Source organism: Passer montanus, unplaced genomic scaffold, assembly GCF_014805655.1.
Source record: "Passer montanus isolate IOZ18808 unplaced genomic scaffold, ASM1480565v1 scaffold178, whole genome shotgun sequence".
Taxonomy (NCBI): domain Eukaryota; kingdom Metazoa; phylum Chordata; class Aves; order Passeriformes; family Passeridae; genus Passer; species Passer montanus.
This window is the reverse complement of record NW_024365159.1, coordinates 174458-184633: the sequence shown is the minus strand read 5'-3', so window position 1 is coordinate 184633 and position 10176 is coordinate 174458. Positions and strand designations below refer to the sequence as shown.

Sequence of the window (10176 nt, the reverse complement as noted above, 5' to 3'; positions counted from 1 at the left end):
ACACTGGGGCTTGGAGCAGCCTGGGATAGTGGGAGGTGTCCCTGCCCATGGCATGGGGTGGGATGGCATGAGATTCAAGGTCCCTCCCAACCCAAACCCCCTGCCATGGGCAGGGACACCTTCCAGTATCCCAGGTGGCTCCAAAATAAAGACTTGCTGTTGTGGGTCTGGGGCCAAAAACAAAACAAAATAAAACAAAACAAAAAACCAAAAACAAACAAACAAACAAACAAAAAGCCAAACCAAAAAATTAGAAAACCAAATTGTTCCCCTGGATCCCTGGCAGTGCCCAAGGCCAGGCTGGACACTGGGGCTTGGAGCAGCCTGGGATAGTGGGAGGTGTCCCTGCCCATGGCATGGGGTGGGATGGCATGAGATTCAAGGTCCCTCCCAACCCAAACCCCCTGCCATGGGCAGGGACACCTTCCAGTATCCCAGGTGGCTCCAAAATAAAGACTTGCTGTTGTGGGTCTGGGGCAGCCTGGGATAGTGGGAGGTGTTCCTGCCCATGGCAGGGGTGGGATGGGATGAGATTCAAGGTCCCTCTCAACCCAAACCCCCTGCCATGGGCAGGGACACCTTCCAGTATCCCAGGTGGCTCAGAAATAAAGACTTGCTGTTGTGAGTCCGGGGCCAAAACAACAACAACAAAAAAAAATTAGAAAACCAAATTGTCCTTTCACTCCCAAATTGTCCCTGAAACTACCAACACCTTCTCAAAAGAACATCTCCCAGTGGGGATGTGATTCCTTTTGTTCCAGAGTTTCCAGGCTGATGGAGAGCCACAGAGTATTGTTCCAGAAAGGGTCAGCAGTTTACTTTTGGAAGAAGGAAGGTGTAACAAATAATTCTCACATTTCTTGGCAAGGAGAGCGGTGGGCTGGAAACGTGGGTCTGTTTGGAATAAGCAATTCTCCTGCTGCTCTCGGGCCCCTCAACTGCTCCTCAGAGTCTGGAGACCAGGGTAGAACTCCTGAGCACCTCCTAGCACCCTTCCATGGGAGGTTTGGCTGTGGAATTGCAAAGGAAGCAGGGCTGAGGAAGACCAACAAGGTGGAGCCTGACCCTCGAACCAGGATGGTCATGTGTATTCCCTGTTTGGGAATGTGCTGATGGACTGAGGAGCCTTGGATAGGCCTTCATAAAGTCATCTTAGTGTCTTGATCTGAGCAAGGGTGTCTGGGCTGCTGTACAGTCAGGTTGTGTGTGTACATCATAGGATTTTTGTAATGTATTCCTGGAATAAAATGTCAGGGTTCAGGATGTGAGATGAAGGAACAGAAAAATGAGGGTAGCTATCAGTTCCCTGTCAGAGAATCCCACTGTGCTGCCAGTCAGGCCTGTTGGCAGGTGAGTTGTCACCCAAGGAATGAGCCAGAACTGTGAGGGGAGAAGATGGGTGGACATGGAACATATCCACAAAATCCACCCTCAGCAGTTCCCCTGGATTGGCATGGAGTGGAAATGTCCCGCACAGAAATCATTTCCCCCTCATCTTTCTGCCTGGTAGTCCACATCCAGGAGCTGAAGGTTGTTCAAGAACAAATGTGTGTCCAGCCCTGGAGCTATTCAGGAATGGCTTTCCTGGAAAAAAATTCCTAAGGAGCCAATCTGCTTTTGCTCAGTTTAGCAAGAAGAGAGCCATAGCTCCAGCTTGGCTTCCCTCAGCTAGAGAGAGCCAATGTCCTCTTGATTTGCTTTTATGTACATGAAGTTAATGGGACCATCAGAGACTGACCTGATTCTGTGGCACGTTCAGCATTCCAGCAGCCAGTTGCATCCAAATGATTTAACAGCACATCACCCAAAAAACAACCCTTGCTTTAGCAATTTGGGGCAGAGCATCAGCTGGAAGAGCCTGGCAGACTCCAGGTAGCTTGGGGAGGGCAGGCAGAGGTGGATGTCCCCTCCAGGCTGCACCAATGACCATAAATCAAATGTGGCTTTGCTGAAGGTGATGGAGTGGAACCAGTGTCAACCATGGTGTGTGTGAGGAGAAACATCTTCATCAGTGGCAATAAATGTATTGACCCCCTACTCATTGATTCAAGAGCCCAAGTTTAGGGTTTTAGCTCCCAAAAGGAATATTTTTGTTACAGACTCCAACCCAAGCCCCAGTCCTTACATATATTGCTGCAGGGTTTATTTGCTGCGGTTTTTCCAAGCTCAGAGGCATCAGTGAACTCCAAGAGCCTGTTCCTCAAAGCCCTGCTTTGTGTGACCATCACATTTGTGTGATGATTCCTTGACAGCAGCAAGGAATAGGTGGGAGTGACCCCACAGCAGGCAGAGCTTGCCAGCCTGCAGGCCCCAGGCCAGCTGGAAAATTCCATGGTGGTGCTGGTGGAACTGGGCTGTGGGAAGCTCAGCAGATATTTCTGTCCATCCTGGCATTGTTATTTGAATGTGGAGCACCAGTGATTGGTGTTTGCACCTCAGGAGGACTTCAGCTTTATCTTCCCTCCTCAGCTGGAGGCACCACATGGAGGGAAGGCTCTGACCCAGGACAATTCTTCCTGCTCTGTCATGATGATGCTTTTGGTACCAATGGCTTCTCCAGGTTTGCTGCCAATCCAAACAAGCTGTTCCTGAACCTGAAAGATTCCCCAAAATCACCTTTCTGTGGATGGGCTTCCTGCTGCTACTGCACACATCTAGCTTGCTTCCAAAGCCCTAATCCAGGATTTCTAGGCTGGAGCAAAAGGCTAAGAAAGAGATTCTGCTTGTAACCAGGTGCCTGCAGCAAATATTTGTTTCAGGGTGTGGCATTATTATCCCTGTGCCCAGCACAAAGCTCTGCTGCAGGGTAGAGAAAAGCAGAGCAGAGATTCAAATCTTTGAAATGAGGGATATCTGGAGACAGGGATTCTGGATGCCCAAAATTAGCTTGGGGTAAAGGACTTTTTAGTCCTGATGGGAGATGATTCCCCCAGGAGCCATGGCAACCCTGGAGAGGCATTTTTGTACCCTGATGATTGTGGGGTGTGACCTGAGGGCTCAGGCTGAGGGCAGCTTGGAGGAAGGAATCCCAAATCCCTGTTGCCCTCAGTGGGATCTTGGAGAAATAAAAATCCTGTTGAAAATCTATGGAAAGCCCTACTGGGATTATTTGGGCAGTATTTGGGCCACTGAGATGGATATGGAGCTTTCAGCCCTGGCTTGGGTCCCACTGAGCCCTCATCTCACCAGGAAGGTGACAATGCCATAGCTGCTCCAGTGACACTTTAATGACATGGAGAATCAGCATTTCTAGAGTAGAGAAGTAGGTAAGAGTAGAAAAATGCATTTTCAAGGGTTTTTTTTTGTTTTGTTTTGATTTTTTAAAGATTTTTATCTTTTCAGGTGCTGTTTCCTATAAAAATTCATCCAATTGTCTTAAGCGGGTGAGAAAGCAGAGTCAAAATTTGATATTGAATGTTTTATTCTAAATTGACTATTTATTCTAAACTGATTAAATACATTGTTGCACCCAAGGTGAAATTCCCCTTTTCCAATTTTGACAGAAAAATTGAAAAGCTGAAAAGGTCCTTCACAGTTTCCTCCTCTAAGGCCCCTCTTCACTTTCCCCAAAGCCAGAACCAGAGCAAAAGCTCATCTCCTGATGTGCTTTTGCTTCATAGAGATGGGAGATGTGAGATGAACTAATGAGAATGATAAATTATAAATACATTTTATTTTCTTTCCTGCTACAAAATGCCACGATAAAGAACATTAGGGTAGAATGGTTTCAGATTGAGGGTGGGGAGAACCTGGCACAGGGTGCCCAGAGCAGCTGTGGCTGCCCCTGCATCCCTGGAAGTGTCCAAGGCCAGGTTGCCCACTGGGGCTTGGAGCAGCCTGGGACAGTGGAATGTGTCCCTGCCTGTGCCAGGGGGTGGGAATGAATGAGCTTTAAGGTTCCTTCCACCCAGACCTTTCTGGGATTCTGTGAAGTCATGAAAAACTTTGGATATCTACAGAGCCATGTCTCACCTCCTGGACTTTCATGGTCTCTGAAACACTGGTGACTTTCACAGCCATCACCCTGGATATCTTAAGCCAAGCACCAGATTTTCACAGGTTGTTTAGCTTTTTTTCTTATGATCTTGTTTCTCACATGCTGGAAACAGGATTTGGACATAATCCTCATCCAGCGGAAGAAAAAATGTTGGGGCTGTGGTGGTGCTGGCACTGGTTCTCAATGTTTTGCTGTTGTTAAGTGAGTGCAAGTCTATCAGCAGTGGGAAAGGGAAGCAGAAGGCCCCAAAGAGTGATGAATCAGCAGAGAAAGGGGCTGGGTGCTGGAAACGTGGTGGGGAAGTGCTCTGGGACAATGAGTGAGGTGGTTGGAGCGGCGTTCTCTGCAGTGCTGGGAATTGAGCAGCTGGTACCCAGCACTCCAGGTTTTGCTGCCTTTAAAGGCCTTTCCTTAATCCCACTTTACCCAGGACAGGCGGGCTGTCAGATCTGCACAAGGGAGAGAGGAAAACACGGTCATTTCAACATTAAAATTACCTTCAACAACTCAACTATCCAGCCTCTCCACCAGAAGAGCCTCATTCAATTGGTTCTTTCCAAGTGGAGCTCTTCAGGACAGGAAGCGTGGCAAAAGGGGGATCCCAACGAGAAATATTTGTGTTCTTTAAAATCTGTTAAAAGTAGGGGAAGCTTGCCACTAAAATATAAATTTTATTTGCAGTCAACAGACTTGTAATCAGTGGTGTGTCAGGAGTAATCTTCCCAGTCATCCAGATAATAGAAATTAATAGGAAAGGAGAAAAAAGTGGATTAACTTTTCCTTTCAAGTAAACTGATTGCTTTTCCACTGCTGGCTGTGTCCCTTTAGCACTTCCCTGTAATATGAAAGAGGAATATTTCTATTTACTGACTTTTCTCTTTCCTTACTTGTGCTGTACTTTTTGAGGGCTCATTTTGAAGGCCCCTTTCCAAGATCCAAAGGAACATATACAGTAAAGGAACAGAGTTGGAAAGGGGATTAATTAACTTAAAATGCAAAGTACCAAGAACTACTGCTCCTCCCTGCTCTAAGCAGCACAAAACCTGTTGCCTTCTGAGATTGAGGCCCTGTGTTGGGCATTTTGGGCAATTTCCCATCTTGACCACACAATGGCCTGATGAAAAATACATTCTGGAGGAAGAAGGCCTAAATTCATTCCAGCTAGGTCAGAGATTAAGTACAAACCAAACAGAAAACTGAATAACAGCCCTCCACTTTAAAATAGAAATAATGGTATAGGATTGTAAATTGCAAATAGACATTTACTTCCCCATATTGTGAAAATAGCTTGAAATTTGAACACTCTGTCTTGTGCATCCTGGTTGATGTGTTGAACTGTAACCTCTGAGAAACTCTGGGCTACTGGAACATCTGTATTTTAAGAAATTAAATGCTGTTTTTGTCCAAACCCAGGTGTTTTTGTCAGTCAAGCACAACCTAAAGAAAATCTCTACAGAAAACATAGGAAATGTCTAAGGGACATCAGAAAAGAACAATTTCGCACAGAATTTTTTAAAAAGTCTAAAAAAATATTCTGAGAGTAAAAATCTTTCCTCTTTGTAAAAAGCACCTTAGCAAGTTGCTTTTGGGTGGTGGAGGGGGGGGAATTTTTAAAAGAAAAGCAATTTTTAAAAATGTTTAAAATTTTTTAATTTTTTTTTTGTTTATTTTTTAAAGAAAAAATTCGGCTTAAAAGAAAGTTAGGGAAGCGGGAGAATTATGATTTTCTGCTGCAACCTGATTGAGATTTCCTCTGTTTGAAGGTCATTTCCCGGCCGTTCCGGAGCTATTTGGGTGTGACAAGCGGCTGCCCCAAATCGACTCCCGAGGGTTGCTCTGCTCCCCCCAAAGGCCGCCCGCCCTGGCTCACCGCTGGTGTTCCAGGCCGCGCGCCGCGGGCCGTGGGCGCCGCTCCTCAGGCACCGCTCCACGTAGGCCTTGGGGTGGCAGCCGGACAGGAGGATGTCCCCGAGCAGGGCGATGTAGGCGGTGGCCAAGCGCAGCGTGTCGATCTTGGAGAGGCGCCTCTCGAAGGGGAAGGTGGGCACGCGGCCGCGCAGCTCCTCGAAGGCCGCGTTGATGCCCAGCATCCGCCGGCGCTCGCGGAGGTTGGCGGCGCGGCGCTGCCGGGGCTGCCCGCGGGGCTCCGGGGCGACTGGGCACTTGTCCAGCTCAGCACCCCCTGGTTCTGACCAGGAGGGCTCTGCCAGGCACTCCAGGAGAAAGTTCTCCAGCTGAGTGTCGGGATCTGGCGGCTCCCAGAGGAGAGATTCCGCGGTGGGGTCTCCCTCCTCAAAGCTGTAGCAAAGCTCTTCCATGCCCTGGCTGCCAGGCTCAAGGGACACTCACAACTTAAACTGGTTTATCTATAAAAGGGGGTTCTAATCTAATCAACAGCCCCCACCCCAACCAATGCGGGCAGGGAGTTCTGGCTGCGTCCTTGGGGAAGATGATGGAAAATTTTTCCACAGTTGCAAATCCAAGTGGGACTCGGGATTTAAATACTTCATGTCTTCTCAGCAGGAAATACTTCATGGCTCCTCTTCTCCTCTCAAAACTAATTAGTACACGTGCTTCCCTTTTTATTAGCCGTCCACTACAAAACCATATGAATGAATTGAAGACAGAATGAGATTTCTATTGACTTTCTCCTGGAAAATCCATTGAAGCAGTTATTGAGCCCTTCCACAGGTCCAGTCTCTCCACCTCCTGTTTAGAGGAGGTTCACAGAGGGATTTTGTTTGGTGAGGAGTGGTTGGAGGAAGGAACAAAATAGTCCTTTATCTTTTTGGTGAAGCATTAATAGCCCCACAAAATGGGAACAGATAAAATGCTATTATAGTGCTGTCACAAACACACGGTCCTGTGTTTGACAGCACAAGACAGTGGCATCTTCTGTTCCTCTGGAGAGGGAAGGTGTGGGATGCACTGCTGTGCAAAACTGGGGCACAGTGGTACCTCATTAAGTGAGCCAACACCCCCTCCTTTGGCTGCTGCATTTCCCATCTACACTGGAATGAATCACACATTTGCTCGGTGGACATTCAATGCTCTGTCGCACACCAGGGCTGTAAAACCACAGAGGGCACAGTCCTGGAGTGATGGAGCAGGTGGGCCACACCCCTGGAAGAGCTGGAAACTGGGAGAGCAGCAGGTATCCAGCACGGCAGGGATGGGGTGGAAGGTGTTAAGCTACACCAGAAGTTTAGGGCAGGTACTTAATGTGTGTGCTTCGTTCTCTTTTGTTTCCACAGTGCTTATGGCCAATGTCTAAATTAATTCAGAAATAGTTCAAGTCATATTTTTAAGGACTTGAGTGAATGGAAAGGAATCATGGTTAAAGTTAGAGCAAGCCTAAATACTTTTCCTGAAACAGGTCATAAAGAACTTCTATAAAGGTACTTAATCACGTGCTTGACTTTGTGCACAGGCTCCCATTCTGCTGCAGTGTGGTGAAGTTTCAAGAGACACCTGTGAAGTTCGTGAGCCATGGACAGATTCCTGACAGGACAAAGCTGAACAGCTTCAGGTAAAGAGCCAGAGAGCAGAAAACGACCTGCATTTATCCTGGATCCCGGGGGATTCTCAGGTTAACCATCTAACAGGGTCTTAGGATGCGGTCCTGGCAGCTTTGCCCTGGGAAAAGCGGGATTGACTTTAGGATAGAGCACAGGCTGTTATGGTCCTGTCTTAGCAACCTGGCATTTTCCCTTGTGGCAATTCTTGTCCCAGGAAGCTTAAGGCAGCAGAAAACAGGCTGCAGGAAAGGTTCTTGCAGAGTAGTTGTGAGAAGGTGGCACTTTAGGAAACATTAGGGCTGCCTTTGTTCTTCCTGTTCTGCAAATTAAACAGGAAATCCATTAACCGTAAATATGCATAAGAAAAGAAAATGCTAAGTGTGACAATTCAAGAATCATTAGGGTTGGACAATAGAGGACAAATGGCTGTTAAATAATTCGAGTTTGTCTTGCTTCCTCTGGTCAGATCAGGGTGGGAATTTTGTGCTGGTTTTGTACAAAGAACATGATTTGTTCTGATGCCAGCGTGCCAAAGAACACAAAATTTTGGTGTAATGAAAGTTCACGGTTCAGGCACTGAACCCCAGCAAGGAGCAGGGAAGGAGGGGATGGATGCACGAATGGCCACAGTCGGAGGTGGCAGAGCTGAGCCTTGAACTGAGAGTGATCAGTGTGGAGTCCACTCTGCAATGTGATTTCTTTGAAATCGCGGAACCATTAAGGCTGGAAAAGGCCTTTAAGTTCATCAAGTCCAGCCGTGACCCCAGCTGTATTTCCCAGTGTCCTGTCCAAGCAATGCTCCCAAAAGAAACCACTCACTCCAGGTTCTCCTCCAGCTCCCCAGTCACTATGGAGCCGAGCTCTGGTGGTGCTCATCTGGCACAAGCAGAAGACATTTGAAAATACCAAAGTGGGGAGAGAACAGCTCCTGGAAAGTGCTCTGGAGGAGGCACTTGTCCACTGGGAACAAGGGGCAGAGAGCAGGGGGCTCGGCAGATAATTGGGTGAGTTTTGTGTGCCAGGTTCCCCTCTCTGAGCAGATGCTTCCCTCCCAGATCCATCACTGCTAGCAGTGTAGCCTGGGGATATGTCTGGCTCCACAGATGCAGAGCAGATGTTCCAGCAAGCCTCCTTTTAGCATGTTCAAGGGGAATTTGGCTCTCTTGGAGAGACTCTGGACAAAGCAGGAGGGGGAAGGGGAGGGGAAGAAAGAGAAAATAAGAAAAGGTTTCCCCTTGGAAAGCCAACTATGAAAGAGAGAAGACGAGGTTCCCATCCCTCACATGAGCAGCCCTCACCACAACTCCAGACCTGCTGCACTCCCAGGGTTTCTGCAGCTCTGCTCATCAGAGAGGGAGGGAATGTGCAGATAATTGGGCTAATTTTTCACCTGTCTGGAAGTTGTTGGTTAAGGAATGTCCCAAAGGGATTGAGGGAGCAGGGTACCACCCTGAGCAGGGGTGCTGTTACTTATGATATGTTGCTATAATTTCAAGAGCTGCTCAACTGCTGTTTTCTCCCGAAGCCCTTCAGCTCCAGTGGGATCCAGAAATAACATTTGACTGCTGGTCATTTTTAATCAATAGGGTCTGATGAAAGCAAATTCTTGAGTCAGGATCTCTGCCCTGGATTTATGTCTGTGATAGGCAACGGAGCCATCATTGTTTGGGTTTGGATTTTCCAAGTCTGGATATCCACATCTGCCTTTAAAAACTTTTCTATCATGCTAGGAATGCTCTTCTCATCCTTGTCCCCCTTCCTCTGCCATCTACACAAATCCACCCACAACAAACACTGTGATTTCATGGATTTTTGGGTACACACCTGCTTTCAGGAAATATTTCCACTGCAGTTTTTTTTTTTTTCCAGTGCCTTAGAAGCTGGAAGCTGTTACCATGTACCTGGATCTCGAAGATAAATGGGTCACCTGAGGTTATATTGGAAGTAGATTTTTCTCTCCCTTCTTGTCCCATTTGCTTTATTTCAGACTCAGCCTGGGGAACCTTCCCACTGATAAAACTGATAATTATTATTAATACTTTCTACTTCATTTTTTTTTTTTTCCTGGGAATTCAGCTTGAATACGTTTCCATCATCTTTAATTGCTCAATAAAGGGAGTCAGCCCTTGGCCTGGACAAAGAACAGATGGAGAAAGGACCAGATGCTTCACTTTCAAGTGAGATGACTCCAAAGCACAAGTCCATCATGTCATAGCTGCTAATCCAATGTTACACTGTGCAGCTCATCCTCAGAACTGGGAATTGGGGCCCAGATGAGCAGGGAAGAGCAGATGAAAGTTGAAAAAAACTCCCGGGGAAGGCTTTATCCAGGTGGGGCTGTGCAGCTCATGGTGCTGTGGCTCCCTCCACATGTGTGAGTGAAGGCAGTGCCAAAATGCAGCTACAGAGCGATCTCCAGGGACTGGCTGGTGGAGCTGCCTGGAGTCCCAGCCAGAGGGGGGGACACCAAGGTCCTGGAGCTCCTCTGGAGCCACCAGCCAGGCCTGGGACACCTGAATCACTGGGCACGTGGTTTGAGAACAGCTGGGGGCAGGAAAAGTGCACGTATTATCATTTAGCCATGGAATGTGCTGCTTTTTAACCTGAAAGGATTGTGGATGTGAGGACATAATGAGAAGCAGAAGAAGGATTTCCAGGGCA

The 10176-nt window shown here is 47.5% G+C and overlaps 1 protein-coding gene across 1 annotated transcript; it reads right to left on the bottom strand.

Annotated features, from left to right (window-relative positions):
• Positions 1–4408: 4408 nt before the first annotated feature.
• On the bottom strand, positions 4409–6315 carry LOC120500133 (helix-loop-helix protein 13-like). Its single transcript, XM_039704588.1, has 2 exons — positions 5868–6315; positions 4409–4446 (listed from the first exon to the last, which is right to left on the bottom strand). The coding sequence occupies exons 1-2, from the start codon at positions 6313–6315 to the stop codon at positions 4409–4411; spliced, it is 486 nt and encodes a 161-aa protein (XP_039560522.1).
• Between the last annotated feature and the right edge of the window lie 3861 nt (positions 6316–10176).

Excerpts from the sequence above, each read along its gene's own strand:
- LOC120500133 (XM_039704588.1), bottom strand. The coding sequence starts at position 6,315 with ATGGAAGAGCTTTGCTACAGCTTTGAGGAGGGAGACCCCACCGCGGAA. Across the intron at positions 4,447-5,867 it reads CGCGGCCTGGAACACCAGCG|ATCTGACAGCCCGCCTGTCC; the intron begins GTGAGCCAGGGC and ends TCCCTTGTGCAG.